Source organism: Neomonachus schauinslandi, chromosome 14, assembly GCF_002201575.2.
Source record: "Neomonachus schauinslandi chromosome 14, ASM220157v2, whole genome shotgun sequence".
In the NCBI taxonomy this organism is placed as follows: domain Eukaryota; kingdom Metazoa; phylum Chordata; class Mammalia; order Carnivora; family Phocidae; genus Neomonachus; species Neomonachus schauinslandi.
This window is the reverse complement of record NC_058416.1, coordinates 12,779,221-12,796,560: the sequence shown is the minus strand read 5'-3', so window position 1 is coordinate 12,796,560 and position 17,340 is coordinate 12,779,221. Positions and strand designations below refer to the sequence as shown.

Genomic DNA, 17,340 nt, shown 5'->3' with positions numbered 1-17,340 from the left:
TTTTTGATAATTTCTTTGTTAATTATTAATGTACCAATATTTTACTTGTGCGTTGGCCAGATTTTGGCAAGATAGTTTGGAACTAAATGTTTTGCTTTTATCCTTTGATATTCACAGCCAACTTATATTGGTAAAATGAATTATTTAGTATACACGTGAGGCATATTCATTATCTGCTGTTAATAATTTTATTCTAAGGTTAATTATTTTAGTAAAATTTGTAATTAACTTTGATCACAGATACTATTATGAGAAAGGGCAAGAAATTGTAAATAGAGGGGGCATTGCTGCTTTTACTAGCATCATTATTTTCCAGTTCTTTCATGGTATAATATACATGTTTTATTTCATGTGTAAATAAGAGTGTGGATATATTTGCAGTCCTGTAATACATTTTTATAAATCTTTTTAATAACAGCCAGGACTTCAGTCTCAACTGAAAAGAGTTCTCTCTGATATAAACACATCGCATAGGGATTACGAACTCCACATTGCCAATGGTCTTTTTGCAGAAAAAGTGTTTGATCTTCATAGGGTAAGTGTGGCCTCCCCTGTCACAGGTTATTTCCACTCTGGACCCTAGTCTTGTTCAATCCATCATCTGCAAAAAGGCTTGTATCTTTTCTACGGAGCGATACAGCGGTGATTCGTTTTTCTTATAGCTGCTAATTGTGTTGCCAGATGTCTCCAGAATTTCATCTCCCTGTTTCTAGAATACAGCTTTACTTGAGCTGAGTGATCCCCGCATTCAGGGTCCCCAGACTGAGAGGCTCCAAAGCAGAGGAGACCGTGTCCTCTGGCAGTGGTGCGGGGCTGTAATGGGGCAGGAGGAGAAGACTGCTCATTTAGGGTTGTCCGTGGGCAGCAGAGGAAAAAGTCTCCCCACTTTTCCCCTAAGCTTTGTGTCTCCTGGGATCGTTGTGGATCCCCAGGGCTGAGTTCACCTTCTCTGTTCTCAGCCACACCCTTTCATCTCTTCTGCCAACAGTAATTTTGCGGTGAAGGCCACTTACAGAAGAGCCCCTTGTAGGGGACATAGGCAGATACGGCCAGCCACTGGCAGAGGGACAGCTCAGGCTGAACAGAAGGCGGGGGACTGGTTCCCTCGAGGTCAGCGGGCAAAGTTTTCATGTTCCTGTGCACTGTCTGTGTTCTCAGTTCATTCACCATGGCTTCCTGCTCACCCAAAGACCAGTGAGACCCAGACTGCACCTTATATGCTCCTGGGCTCAACCAATGCTTTGGAGCCCACTGTTGCTGTGACAACCGGACACTGGTTGGTGCAGTGGCCATGATTTTCTGGGCATGTTTGTTCTCCCTTGTAATTCTCCACTTGTCAGACAGCCATAAAGCTTTGCTTCCCTGACATCTCTGGACTAATCTCCACTTGCATCTTTGTCAGCTGTCTGTGTTCCACCCAACCATGATTGTCTCCTCTGTCACCCACACAGATTCTTTGCCCCTTCTGACACCGCGCCCAAGCCCTTTGGCAGCCTGCCAAGTATGAAGCATTAGGCCACTTTGTTTTTTTAACCTTTCCAAAAGAGTCCTACACAAGCTTTCCAGGGGCCACCTTGTATGTTCAACTCCACATTTTGTGTCTTTTCCCACACATACTGTGGACTCCCTGAGGGACTGCTAACCCTTTTAACCCGGAAGTTGATGTGTCTATCATGTTACTATTTATAGCACATTTCCATGTTCCTTTATCTGGCGCTCAGTGTATGCACCCAGCACAGGCAAGGTGAGATCTGATCACCAACATGGAAAATAGACACTGCTATTTTTTTCCTCCCAAACATTTACAAACACAGTTAGTTATTCTAAAAACTACTTTTGATTAAAAGTATAACTGTTGTTGACTTTCAGTTGTCAGATCAGTACAAAGATAGATCATCTCCAAATTTTCTACATTTTGTTGTGTAACAGTTTTTTACTCATATTTGAATATGGATGAGTCTATTTGAATTGATGAAGATAATAATAATGTATAACTTGTCTTTACAAAAAGTATATAGAAGACCCAGCCGCCATCTCTGATACCTTCTCCACCCTCCTCCCGAATCTGTGCTCCATCTGTCTTGGTCAGACCTCTGTGAATGTCAGTCCATATTGCCCCAAGCTCTGCCACCATTTAGGGTGACTTCAGTGTCCCTGTGACAGCCAGCTGTGAGCTCAGCTTCCCTCCTTACAGTCTCCTGACCTTCTCTGCCTGTACCATTACAGTAACAATGCCCAAGCCACACCCTGAAACTCATCAACGCCCAGAACTGTTCCACTCCTGAAATGTATGACTGGACTTGCCCCGTCAATGGCCGCATCATTCCGTGCTTCTCGTTCTTTCATTATTTCAGCCCCACTCTACCTGTTCTTCAACTGCATCGAGTTATGCAATTTTTCCTTCTCTCCATCGTCTCTCAACTTATCAGCTCTCCCTTTCCCCCAGCAAAACCCCACCCAGATGGGTCCCATGACTTCCCTCGGCAGCTGTGCTTCGGCCACTAGGCGACACTTGTGCCAAGCCTCGGCGTGTGTGGTCTCCACCACGACACCACGGGCTCCGAGCCCCACTAGGTGTCCTCCATGCTGTCCAGCCGTCAGCTGGGCGCTCACAGTGATTTCTCTCGTTCCTCACACCAGTTACTGAAAGCTCTTCTGCTTCTCTCAATTTCCCAGCAACCCCTTATTGCCACCATCAGTTTCAACTAGGTCTGTGCCAGGAGCTCTAGGTCTCTGCTGCCTTAGATTTGTCTAGTTGGTCCTAGAGCAGGAGAAGGGCCCAGTGCTGTGGGAGCCCAGGTGAGGACTGGAAGCCATGGGATTTAGTGGAAATGTCTCTGGGTTTTCTTCAGTGCACATCCTGCTTCCCCTGGTCATCAGAATCCCGACAGTAACAGGGCGTTAGCCTCTGCCTTTGGTGGGGTGGGTGGGTGGATGTCTGGATCATCTGGGATAGACCGAGACCTCAGGGTGACACCCCTCTGCTCCTCAGAACTGCTGCTCTCGGCTCCTGGGGTGGCTGGCCAGGGGAAGGGCCCGCCTGCACGCCTACTGCTCTCCACCCTGCCGAGACCAAACGCTGGGACTTAGTCCTAAATTTTACACCTGTTTGTCCTGTTCACCTCAAAAATAGAATTTCCATACTTGGCACAAGCGCTTTCAACCTTCAAACTTCTCCTTTTTAAAATAAGAACTTACTTTAATACTGAAACGGAAATACATGTTGTAATATACGTGGGATGAATATTTTAGATCTGGATAGGCCATTTGATCTTCTTAGAATTAATGGAAGAATTTTCAAGTGACAAAGCAACAGTGTGTCTCTTAAAGATGAATACATTATATAAGTTCATAGAACGAATTGTGTATAGAGAAAAAAACTGCACTTGAGTTGTCTTATGTTCCAGCTTCTCTTCTATAGGTAAAAGCACATCTGCCTCAGAATAATGCCTTTTCTTACTTAAGCAATAAATTCCCATCTCCACTTGTCTTCTACTTGACAAAGAAAATAGACACCATCAGGGCGGATCCATATCCCAACTTACACCCGGCTCCCTTTCCCTTTTCCCTTTAATTTCAGAGGCAACACTTTGTTTAATGGATAATTCCTCCTTTTCTTCTTGCCACCTCACCCCCTCCCCTGCCCCCAGTTTCTTGGTGATATCTCCGTCACTATTTTTCCTGAACTTCTGTCACTCTACTGTCTTCTTCTTCATCGCATATAAATGTGCTCCAGATACATACCTTCTAAATTTTTCTCTCCTTTTTTTGTAAAGTTACCCCATGATTCTCTTCCATTTCTGTGTTTCTCACTCTGACAGTCTAAACTTGAAAAATCAAGCCTCTTCAAAGAGTGATATGTATAGGCAGAATCCACTTTTCCACCCTCTCTCACTGCTCCATCTATTGCAAACTAGTTTCTACCTTCCACGCTCTCCTGAAGCTGCTCCTACCAAGGTGACTAATGGCTTCCAGTGGACACCAAGCTATGGGCACTTTGCAGTTTGGGTCTTACCTGCCTCTTTAGTATTCAACACTACTGGGGCTCCCTGAAACTTTCTCCTCTCATGGTTTCTATGGCATTGAGTTCTTCTGGTTTTCTACCTTCTCCTTCATTTCAGTTTCCTTTGTTTATCTTTATTCCTCCATTCATCTCTGAAATACTGGTGTTCTTTAGGGTTCCACCCTCCGGCCTCTTCCACTTTGAGCCTACTGTCTCACCCAAGGAGAGATGATCTACTTAGAAAGTTTATAGTTCCTTGATGTTGTCCTCCATACCTCCACAGCTCTCTGTGGTTGTGTGATGAGTCATTCCTCACCCTCAGTGTCATGCTCATCTCTCTGCCTGCCTACTTACTGCCGGTCCTCGGGTGGGCATCGACAGGTTCTTCAACACACCATCTCTCCTGTCCCCACACATTCTCTTTCCCCTGGGTTCTCTTTCAGTGAATGACCTACCAGGTATTTTGATCAACTTGGACGTCTCCCTTTCCCGGAGCTTCACAGTCCATCAGTGGAGAAGACCTAATAGATTTTCCTTCTACTTTCAAAGAAAAGTTATTTTGAAATAATTTCAAACTCACATAGAAATTCCAAGTATTGTAGAAAGAACACTTTCCCCCTGAACCATTTGAGATGTTTTATCATATTTGGATACTCCCATGTAATTCCTACAAACAATGACATTCTTCTACATAGTGATGATACAACCATCAAGATCAGGAAGTTAACAGTGTGCATTACTTCAGCTCATCTTCAGATCCTTTTGAGTTTCACCAATCAGCCCAACATCATCCCTCATAGCAAAGGACTTAGTTCAGAATCATGCATTATATTCTGTTGACTCACTTTTAGTCTCCTTCAATTTGGAACATTTCATAGTCTGTCTTGATTTTCATGATCTTGACACTTTGATAATTATTCACAGTGTCCAGTTTTAGGCCAGTTATATTTTAGAATGCCCTTCAGTGTGGGTTTGTTTGATGTGTCTTCATGAGTAGAGTCCTATTTTCTCCCAGCTTTACTGAAATATAATGGATATGTAATATAGTATAAGTTTAAGGTATACAACATGTTGATTTGATACACTTATATATTATGCAAGGATTATCACCATAGCATTAGCTAACACTTGCACCAGATTTGAGGGAAACATCCGGGTGTTTATTTTTCGTTGCGTTATCCCTGTGGCACACTAGCAGGATTTTGATTTATCCCATTGCTCATCCTGCCATCTTTGGTCACGTGATTACAAGGATGTCTGCTGGGTTTCTCTGTTGTGAAGTTACTCTTCTTCCCTTTGTTGTTAAGTATTTTGTGAGGAACTGCTTTCAGGCTGTGTAAATATCTCATTCTTGATAAAACATATTTGTTTATTTATGGTAATATTGTTTATTTATAACAATATGGTGTCCTGTTTTCGCCAAAGGGTTATAATCCATCATATTATTTTCATGCTCAAATTATCGCTTCTATTGGCATCTGCATTTGTTTGACATGCCCCCCTCATTTGAGCACTTTCTTTCTGGCACCATGAGATGTTCCAATCGCATCTTCTTTTCCTGTCTCAGCCCTAGAATCAGTCATTTCTCCAGGAGCCTTAGTTCCTTTTTAGGAAAATACATGCGTATATTGAATCAATGTTCATCTTTTTACCTAAATTTGGTGAAACCCACGAGTTCCTACTGATATCTACAATTTCCATCAAACACCACAGGGTTCGTTTCTTTTGTTTTGTTTTCTCTCTTTCTGTGTTTAACTCCCTTCTGCAATAGTGAGAAACCTGGCTGCCATTACTCTTACATATTTACTTGTTTGGCCAATCACCCTCTATGTAACCCATTTCCCATCACTGATATTGTTGCCCCTCCCAGTGTGAAAACACCTTCATCCCATGAGAGATCTGCCCCTCCATGCTCGGCTGCTTCTCCATGAGTATACCCCTTCCCCTCACTTAGTCCCCCACACCCCATGGTGGTCTGCCCACCACAGAAATGTTCCTCTCACTTTTTTGGTCTTTGACACCCCACAAGGATGCCTACCTCACACTAACATCTGCCTGAGGCCACCCCTCCTCAGGGATGCCTCTGGATTCTGCCTACACTTGAATTCCAGAGCTGGGCTTCCCTGACAAGGCAATGTGTTCTTTGTCTCCTTCGGCCACTAATACTTTGTGTTGAATTGCTCCTCACCGTGATGGGGCTCTACCATCCAGCTCTGCCACACTGGTCCTCCCCACACTGAGATGTATACCTACCTAGATTTGCCCCTCATGATGACGTTGAGTCTGAATTGTTCAAGAAGGAAATGGAAGGCTAGGGGGTAAGAAAGAGCTAGTTCTACCTTCTTAGTGTATCTCTAAAGTTCGTTTTGTCCTCCCCATGGCCCTGGAAACTTCCAGTGCCTCAGTTCAGGACCTCTTTATATCCCTCAGGATAAACTATACGGACATTTTAACAAGTCCCTCTATTTCCAGTCAGTTTTCTTTTCTATGCTGATTTCAGAGTCCCCTTTATGAAATGCACATTTAATTATATTACTCCCCTGTTTAAATCCTTTTAATAACACTCCCTAAAATAAAATGAAAGCTCCTTGTCAAGGGAAACAAGGCACTCATGCTCTTCCTCTGTCCTGGCTCATGTCCTCCATTTCCCCTTTCACTACATGCTTCAGTCATCACAAATTGCTGCTGGTCTCCTGAGTGTGTAAAGATCCTCTTACTTCTCTGAGGGTACTACTACTTGGAGGGCTCGCCTTTTCTGCTCATCTTCTTCAACTTGACTTCTTTCTTTTTTTTCTTTCAAATGCAGGCCAGGTCCAGGGGCTTGAGCTTTATCTTAAGTACAAGAAGTAGCCTGGAAGCCTTCTTAATGCTTTCAGTAGGAAGGGGATGACACAAGCAAGGGAGATGAGCGAGGACACTGTTGAAGTATTTATGGTGAGAAAGCAGTGGTCAAGCCAAGGGAGTGGGCTTTAGCTGTAATCCCTGTTAGCCTCCCCTAATCCACTTCAGATAAACTTAGGTTCAAATAGTGTGCTTGCTGTGCAAATTCAGTTTCGGGTTCTCCAGCAACCCATCCAGCCATATTTCATATTTCTAGCCATATTTCCTCATCTTTGAGTGAGGAATGAGTCCTTGAGTAAGATGGCGAAAATGAAGAGACAAGTTCAAAAACAGAGTTGTTATATGCTTAGTTGATGGTGACTTGTGACTATAAAAACTGTGTATTACTTATAGAACTGTAATTATTTATATTTATAGAACTATATTGAGTGTGCTGAAAAATTATACAATGCCAAAGTGGAACGAGTTGACTTCACAAATGATGTAGAAGATACCAGATATAAAATTCATAAATGGATTGAAAATGAAACACATGGTGAGTGCAACCCTATTTTTCTACAAGATTTGTGTGATATCTGAATACTGAGAATGGTCAACCTTAAAGCTGGACATCTTTTGTAAGACATGCAAGGAAAAGTTCCTCCTAATCCAAAGTAATAATTGCTGCTATTGAATATTTCTCATGCACTGTTGGTGGTAAGGCAAATTGGTGCAGCCACTGTGGAAAGATAATGGAGGTTCTTCAAAAAATTAAAAACAGAATTATCAGTATGATCCAGTAATTCCACTACTGGGTATTTATCCAAAGGAAATGAAAAAACACTAATTTGAAAATACATATGTACACCTGTGGTTATTACACCATTATTTACAGTGGCCAAGATGTGGAAGCAACCCATATGTCCCTCAGTAGATTAATGGATAAAGAAGATGTGATATATATCTCTATACCTAGATAGAGAGATAGATAGATAGACAGACAGACAGACAGATAGGAATATTACTCAGCCATAAAAAGGATGAGATCTTACCATTTGCAACAATGTGGATGGACCTAGAGGGTATAATGCTAAGTGAAATAAGTCAGAGAAAGACAAATATTATTTCATTCATGTGTGGAATTTAAGAAACAAAGAAAAAAGAGGCAGGCAAAAAATCAACTTGTTTTTTTAAAGATTTTATTTATTTGTCAGAGAGAGAGAGAGAGAGAGAGCACAAGCAGGGGGAGTGGCACACAGAGGGAGAAGCAGGCTCCCCGCTGAGCAAGGAGCCCGATGCGGGGCTCGATCCCAGGACCCTGGGATCATGACCTGAGCCAAAGGCAGATGCTTAACCATCTGAGCCACCCAGGCGCCCACAAAAAAACCAACTTTTAAATACAGAGAACAAACAGGTGGTTACCAGAGGGGAGGTGGGTTTGAGGATGGGTGAAAGAGGTGAAGGAGATAAAGAGTACACTTACCTTGATGAGCACCAAGTAATGTATAGAATTGTTGGATTATTATATTGTACACCTGAAACTTAATATAACACTGTATGTTAATTATACTTCAATTAAAAAAAAACCCGAATGGTGGTTACTAGGGGTTGGGGGTTTGTGTGTGAAAGGGGGTTGTTCGATGCATTTGGAGTTTCAGTTTTGTGAGACGAAATAAGTTCTGAAGATGTGATATACAACAAGGCATGTATAGTTAATACAACTAACCTGTTAAGATGATAAATTTGGTGTTATGATTTTTGATCACATTAAAAAATGGGGAGCAAAAATTCCTCACAATCCTAGCACCTCAACAAATCACTGCTTCCTTTTCCCATTTTCTATTCTAGTCCTTGGCTTTATGCACAAAGAATAAATTGACCTAGTTATGTTCGGAGCCTACGTTCACATCTGTGTCTATATTTTTTTTTTCTTCACATTCTATCTCCCACGTATTTACAGACTACTTTGCAATTTTCATGACCATTTAATTCCATAGACCAAGTATGAAATAAAGAATGTAAACATATCCTTAATAGTTTTTTATATTTATTATATGGCAGAATGATAATATTTGGGATATATTGGTTACATCAAATAAATTATTAAATAAAAAAATAAAGAAAAATTGCTTTAGTATTTGTCCACAATGTGGTTCTGAATAATCTTAATAATTTGAATGGTTTATACTTTTCAGAAATCTTACCTATTACATTATCTCATTGGATTGGGAAATAATCCTATGAAACAAATATTGATTTCATTATGACCATTTCATAAATTACTATGTGGGAAATATATTTTATATCATTGCTTCTTCTGAAAGATGGATTGTTTGTCTTTCATTTAAAACCCTCTTCATTTAGCAAAATAATGTATGTGGCAAAAGTGGTACCTTCCAGAAAAAGTACATTGCTTTTTTGGTGTTTTTCACACAGCTAAAAACTGAATTCCAGCAGATGTTCTGGTTGAGTTCAAAACAAATAAGGAAATGTATTCATTGCTATTTTGTTGATCAGTTGCTTCCAAACCTAGTCATTTCTTTACTTAAGGGTTGACCTGGATTTATACTCTGAACAATATACATGTATTTGCTGAGTCTGATTCTGTCTCAAAAGTATGAAAGGTGACTTGCAAACGTTCAACATACTACAACTAGTCCTGGGAATAAAAATAGAGTGTCTCAGTTTTCTTTTTGTTTGTTCATTCATCATTACCTCAGTAGAGGGTTATTTTGACCATTAGCCACCACATGTTTCAAATGTACTATTCACAAACCAAGTGGAACTATGCAATTGCTTTTCCTAATAACTGAATGGAATTCTATTTAGTGTGTAGTTTTTAAGGGTATCAGATTGCTAATACCTTTTTCCATCTGGACCAATTATTTATTTCTCTTCCTTCTTTCTTCATGCAAATATATCTTAAAATTATTCTTATTTTGATAAGCATTTGTTCTCAATGCTCATTTGGGGGGAACACCTCAGAATACTGCCAACATTCCAACAAACCCACCCAGGTCCTTTCACCCCTTCCCCATCCTCCACACACTACCAAGTCCTTTTAAAAGGACTTTTAAAAGGTACATCTGACCCATCATGGCCATGTCCCTTCTTATCTTCCAATGAATCCTGAACAATCGTTTTCCATTGCCTTCAGGATAACCCAAAATTATTACCAGACATTCAAGGCTCTTCATTTTCGGCCCCTGCTCATAACCTTTCCAACCCTACTTTCCCTATACATCAGAATGAGTTAGGGTTTCCCCAAATACACTGTGCTCTTCCAAGCTTCCATGTGTTTGGGTGAACAGCCTCTGCTATATGCAGCTTCTCTCCTCCTCCCACCTTGCCATCAGCTCAAGCAGAGGGCCAAGCCAGAGATGGTGCCCCTCATCTGTGCTCCCACAGCACACTCAGCACGTGGCTGTGGTGCCAGTGTGTACAGCTGCTCCCCGGTGCTGGGCCGTGAGCCCAATGATGGCATGGACTGTTCTTTCATAGTTGTGATTCAAGTATCGAGAATAGGGTTGACATCCGGCAAAAATCTTGTTCATGTGGAAGGAAGGAAGTAATTAGCCCAACAGAATGGAGTTAAATTATATTTGGAGTGCTGTGGCCTCGTCGAGGCAGGAAAGGTAGTTTGGTGCTTACCAGCAAGAAGGGGCTTTGGGAATTGTCTTTCCGGGTCAGAATCCTGGTGCCCTAACTTGTTGTGTGATGTTGTACAGATTACTTCATCTCTCTGTGTTCCAGCTTCCTCAACAAGAAAGTGCCCACCTCACAGAGATTTTGTGAGGATTAAACCAAATATTCCATATAAGAGGTTCAGAGAGTACTGGACGGAGCAATCGCTCATGGGTTATTACTAATATCATTGTATTATAATTATGTCGTAAGGAAAAATATGTTCACCTTGTCTTTTTAAAAATTACATTAACAGGGCATCTGGGTGGCTCAGCTGGTTAAGCGTCCACCTCTTGATTTTGGCTCAGATTGTGATCTCGGTGGTGAGATTGAGCCCGCAACGGGGGTCCATGTTCAGTGGGGACTCTGCTTGAGATTCTCTCTGCCTCTGCCCCTCCCCCTGCTCTCTCTCCCTCTCTCTCTCAAGTAAATAAATAAATAAATCTAAAAAAATAAAAATAAAAAATTACATTAAAATTTCACGTTTTTTCTCCATTTATTTTTCAAAAGGCAAAATCAAGAGCGTCTTTCAAGCAGGTAGCATAAGCTCTTCGGCTGTGATGGTGCTGGTGAATGCTGTGTACTTCAAAGGCAAGTGGGAGTTGGCCTTCACCAAGAACGAAACTGTAAATTGCCATTTCAAATCTCCCAAGGTACGGAAATCTTTTTAAGAAGTTTTTTTTTGCCAGGGGGCCTGGGTGACTCAGTTGGTTAAGCGTCTGCCTTTGGCTCAGGTCGTGATCTCAGGGTCAGGGTCCTGGGATTGAGCCCCACATCAGGCTCTTTGCTCAGCGGGGAGTCTGCTTCTCCCTCTGACCCTCCCTCTGTGCTCTCTCAATCAAGTGCGTAATAAAATCTTACAAAAGAAGTGGGTTTTTTTTGGTCACAGTATTCCTTCGCAGAAATTATGGAATTTACATAGACAAATGATGGATTCATCATTTCTTTACTTGTTTCTTCTATTGCTTACCAACACCATATGGTGAATTGTTTATAAAACAACCTATTTTCCTGATAATGCAGGTTATGGTACACTACTGGAGGTGTCCCATAAATTGATATTTCTTAGAATATATTCAAATTTGAGAAAGACAATAATGTATGAATTCATTTTAAGATATTCTAGTTGGATGCCTATAAGAAGAAAATATGACAAAAGTATGCTTTTCATTTTTTTGTGATTCTAACTGTGGGGTGTACAGTTCCAGTAATTTAATATCAATGATTTTTCCAGAGTCAAAGCAAGGATGTGTTTCCTTTTACAAAGGAAGAAATTATGTTTAGTCAAGTTATGCATTCCCAAGTGTCAGTCTTAACCAACTTTTGTAAAACATATTCTTGTGTGTGTGTGTGTTTTACCAATTTGTACACAATAATCTTATAGGATAGTAGAAACATCAAAGGCTTTGGAGTCAGCAGTACTGTGTTGGGGTTCTTGCCTTGCTTCAGTGCCAATCTGCATTGTCTTAGGCAAGTTAACTCAACCACCATAGACCTTCCCATCCTCACAAATGAGGCGATTCCAGTAATTGACTTCTAAAGTTTCTTTCAATCTCTCAGCCTTTTGTGTTGAGACAGAGAAACTCAGGTTAAACTTTTAAACTTAGTTTTATTTATTGAAATGTTCTTTCTGCATTTTTCCACATCAGAAGTTTTAGAATTGGAGTGCTGAGAGCTGGTAGAAATCAAAGATCACTGAATGAATGATAAATATTGCTATGAATACTATAGATTTTTTTCTATCATCAGAAGTCAAATACAGACCAGTACTATCAAAATCACACAATTTAAGAATGAGGTATTATAAAAATAAAAAATCTATAGCATTCATTTTTAGTTATAATGCTATTTAATAATTATTCGTTACTTACTATATAGACATTTTCAGATAAAATGCTAAGTGCAAAGCAATGTACCAAATGCTAGGTATGTTAGCTCACATAATCTTTACAACAGTCCTATGCAGGAATGGAGGCACAGGGAAGTGAAGTAAATTGCCCAAAGTTGCACAGCTGGAAGTTTTAAACTCAGGCAGTTAATCTCAAAGTCTGTGCTTGTATCCCTAAGCTATGAACCACTGCAACCACTCTTGGCAGCAAGTCAGGAAAAAGCTACAGGATCAACTGGACAAAAACTGAAGCACTATTCTTATAAAGTGAAATAATGTGGGCTAATAAATATTTTTTTGTGACTTGACTTTCAGTGTCCCAGGAAAGCAGTCGCCATGATGCATCAAGAACGGAAGTTCAATTTTTCTGTCATTAGAGACCCACCCATGCAGGTTCTTGAGCTCAAGTATCATGGTGGCATAAGCATGTTCATTATGCTGCCTGAAAATGACCCGTCCCAAGTAAGTTGCTACTGCCGCTTTCACTAGAGGAGAATTAGAAGATTTTTAGGATATTATTGATTGTGTTTTTATGCATCAACTTTATGATTTCAGGTTATAAGAATTAGAGATTTACCCCCTTATTCATTTATTTGACAAATATTTAAGGAGTACCTACTCTGTGCCAGACACCATTATAGTTACTGAGATTGACTTACTTCAGTTTAATATAATTTTAGTTGAATAGCTATGAAATTGGAACCCTCTCAAACCTCGACCTTGGAGGGAAAATGGCACGAGTTTAGGTCTTTGCACTTGGCCATGAAAACAGTCTTTCATGTATTACTGGAATTTGGACAGACTAAGTATTTTCAGGCAGGAATGATACTGTGGGGTCTGGAGCCCCGGGCCTTTGCGCATTGAAATGTATGGTCTCATTCTGAGCTGCTGTGTCTCTGGGAAAAGCAGAGGTTAGGGACTGCCCTGTGACTGGTATGGCCGGGGCAATAGACCAGCACAGTGCAAGGGCAAAGAATGGTAGCCCTGCAAAGCCAGGGAGCATCACCGTATCTCAGATCCTGATCTTTCAGGCTTGTGAATGTGGCCTCCTGAGCCTGTGACCTGAAATCCCAGAAGCCTGGATGTCAGGTCCCTCTCTGTAAATGGAATAATAGACACCATCCATTGAGCACCTACTATGTTCCAGGCTGTGTACTCTAAGCTGCATTTATGTTATCTCTTTTGATCCATACAGCAGTCACGTGGGACAGGGAAAGGAGGCTCATGGAATTTGATCAATTTGTCTGATAGATACATACATATGTACAAATATGTGTGTGTGTACACATATCTCAGCTACCCTAAAATGTTACAACTAAAGTTTAAAATATATTTTTGTGTTTTGATTAGTAAAATAATGACTGTTGCTTATGAAATAACTGGAAGGTAAAAAGAATATAAAGAAATGCTCCTCCTACCTAGAGGCATTACTTCTATCCATCCTTTTTCTATGATTTGGAAACATGATTTTAGAACTTTGGAAATATAACTTCTAAATGGACAAAATCACTGAATCATTATAATGATTTTTATTTAGTTTCATTTTAATTACCTTTTTTCACATGAACAGCAAGAGGAATGTCATGAAGTTGCTATTGTTAAACCTAAAGTGACAATATAAAATATTGATACTCATATTAAACCAATCATTCACTTGATAATCTTTATCACAATTAGATTTTAGCATGCATCAATTTTTTTTTTTTAATTTTTATAATGTTTTTTATTTATTTATTCATGAGAGTCAGAGAGAGAGAGAGGCAGAGGCAGAGGGAGAAGCAGGCTCCCCGCCTAGCAGGGAGCCCGATGCGGGACTCGATCCCGGGACTCCAGGATCATGACCTGAGCTGAAGGCAGTCGCTTAACCAACTGAGCCACCCAGGCGCCCCATGCATCAATTATTTTAACTTCAAATAATCTACAATAACAGAGAAAAGTAGCCCATATAAAATAAACAGCAGATAACTCAAAAGATAGATTTGTTGTTTTTTTTTTAAAGATTTTTATTTATTTCTTTGACAGAGAGAGACAGTGAGAGAGGGAATACAAGTAGGGGGAGTGAGAGAGGGAGAAGCAGGCTTCCCGCGGAGCAGGGAGCCCGATGTGGGGCTCGATCCCAGGACCCTGGGATCACAACCTGAGCCGAAGGCAGATGCTTAACGACTGAGCCACCCAGGCGCCCCAAAGATAGATTTGTTTTTATACTTATTGCCTAAATTTTTCTTTTCTGTAATAGATCTTCCTAATAGTGTTTGGATCAGATGAGTATAAATGTATATTCCTACATTATCCTACAGACCTACATAATCCTATGAAACTAAATAATGGGGAAGTTGGCTTTATAGTGAGTTAAATGAGGAAAAAATTCTAATTCAGAATGAGAAGTTATTATAGATTAACCATAAACTGGATAATTTACACACATAAAATTTAAATTAGACAAAATTTGATTATACAAATTTAGGTCCTTGATAAGGATAGCTGTGAAAAGCTATCTTTAGGATTCCAGTGAGACTGAATTTGTGAACAAATACCTACATATAAGATTTGTAAACAATCTGCATGAAAAATCTTCCCCGTATAAGTCTGGATTGTCTCTGATCAATTCTCAGTATTCAGGAATTGGTGAGTTCCATTGTGAATCATTGGGGACAGCAGTGATGCTGGAGAGAGAGCTGTGGGTACCTAGCTATGTAACTGATGTGCCCAGCTATGCAATTTGGCACATTTCCTACAATGTCTTGAGTTTCAGTTGTTGCATGTGTTGAGTAGGAGGGTATATTTGGATCCAAGCCCCCCAGATGGTGTAGGTGACTGTGCTAGAAGGTACTAATCACCTAAACTCTGGAGGCTAGAGCTCTGGGCTCCTTGCCTTGGGCCACCTGCGGTTCCATTGGTTATTCCAGCAAGCTATGCAAACATTACCATTTTCTATGTCTTCCATGATGGGAAATGGTCAAGAAATGCTGACTTAAATGACCACTGAGCTCCTTTCTCCTTCTCATGTTCTCTGCTACCCTAATTCCTTCACCTGCCCATTTTTCCACTTTGGCTGTATTTATTCATATGCGGGAAGAGAACAGAAATGCCTTGAAATACAGGTAAGTCACACCTTGTCATAGCAGAGCAAATTAACCATGATTTGTTAAAGAGTGCTTGAACTATTTGTGTTAGTAACTTCCCATTTTCAGACTCCCCTGGACCCATTGACATACTTACAGTCAAATATCCAGGAGAGGATAATTATGAAAAACCATCTGTCTTTATAGTTGGTGTTTTATCTGTCTCTTAAGCATATTGAATTGCCTTTTCAATATTCCTACAGATTGAAAAGAGAATGACCTTTCAGAATCTAATGGAGTGGACCAATCCAAGAAAAATGAGCTCTCAGTATGTTGAGGTGTTTCTTCCTCAGTTCAAGATAGAGAAGAATTATGAAATCAAACACCACTTAAGAGCCCTAGGGCTGAAAGACATCTTTGATGAATCCAGAGCTGATCTCTCTGGTATAGCTCCAGGAGGCCGTTTATATGTGTCCAAAATGATGCACAAGTCCTATATAGAGGTCACCGAGGAGGGCACAGAGGCCACTGCTGCCACAGGAGTTAAGATCGTCGAAAAGCAGCTTCCCAAGTCCAGGGTGTTCAGAGCTGATCACCCCTTTCTCTTCTTCATCAGGAAGGATGACATCATCTTGTTTAGTGGCAAAGTGTCTTGCCCTTGAAAATCCAGTTGGTTTCTCTTATAGTAGTCCGTACCACATCAAGGAACCACCACAAGAGAATAGATCTGAGCGTAATCAAAGCACATTGTGTTTCCTTTGTGTTTACTTCCTTCTAATATTGGTCGGCAGATGATTTTGGAGACTTGACCTTTTGCAGACACCTGGTTGAGTGTCCTCACCCTGCTTTGGCCTTTCTACCACTGTGTGCCTTACCTATTTCTAAGTTCATTACCTTTCTGACCCAACTCAACTCATTCGCATCATCCACCCTCCCCTCCCCCCTGTCCCCATAGCCCCTTGCACCCGGAGCTGGGCATCACGTCTGGGAACTGCTGGTAATGACAATGTAGAAGCAGCCCTAGGGTTTTGTCTGAAACTCTCTAGTTATCCCAGTTATTCCAGTTTCATTGAAATGAGCTTGGAAGGAAGCCTAGCTACTGAATGTAGGTGTGAAGGATAACCTTTCCCTGCTGACCTAGGAAGACACTAGAGAGTTTCACACATCTGATTTGAAATCAGTGTCGAATTTAGATGCCAAAAAAATATAGATTTGGGATTGGGGGACAACTAAAATACTTCATTAATAATTTCAAGTTCATGTCTTTCGGGCTTTCCTTGATAGAGATTTTTTTTTTCCTTGATAGAGACTTAACATGTACATAGTTTTCAAACATTATGTATCTTTGAACTATTGCCATTTGTTATTTACAGTATATGTTTCACGTGCTGTATAGTTTATTCTCTATTTATGAAAAATAAATAAATACAACATGACTGTACAGTGTGATTGTTCTCCTCTGACCAACTGTGAGACTACCAGCAGTTTCTTTATTTGCTAGGCCAAGCAAATTAGCAATGAATAGAAAGAATGCTTTTTAAATATAAATCTGATTTGGTTCAATGTTGCTAATTTATTACACATGAAAGTTACTTTTCCAGATGCATGGGCTGATAAGGTAATTTTAAATAATTTTAAATACTAAGATTTACATTAACAAAACAGATAAAAAATAAATTGAGAATCAATAGACCAAGCTGAACTCACTTAGGATTTTATAAACAGCCTATTGGATTGTGTTTTTATCACAAAAGACTTTCACCTGAATAGGAACTAAATTAATCTGGAGTAGTCTATAGCATGGCACTGAGCTGCATAATACTAGACCTGGCAGCTATTTGATTTTCAACAGATGTGGAATTCATGAATATGGCGTGAATGAG

General features: G+C 40.4%; 1 protein-coding gene across 2 annotated transcripts in view; it reads left to right on the top strand.

Moving 5' to 3' along the window:
- Positions 1 to 16,893, top strand: part of SERPINB7 (serpin family B member 7) — a 57,817-nt gene extending 40,924 nt beyond the window's left edge. For both annotated transcript variants that reach the window (XM_021686153.2, XM_021686152.2), the window contains exons 4-8: positions 419 to 535; positions 7,262 to 7,379; positions 11,018 to 11,160; positions 12,711 to 12,857; positions 15,721 to 16,893. In XM_021686153.2, coding sequence (XP_021541828.1) covers positions 419 to 535; positions 7,262 to 7,379; positions 11,018 to 11,160; positions 12,711 to 12,857; positions 15,721 to 16,119 — 924 coding nt within the window. In that variant the 3' untranslated portion in view covers positions 16,120 to 16,893. The remainder of the gene's footprint in view (positions 1 to 418; positions 536 to 7,261; positions 7,380 to 11,017; positions 11,161 to 12,710; positions 12,858 to 15,720) is intronic.
- The last annotated feature ends 447 nt before the right edge of the window (positions 16,894 to 17,340 follow it).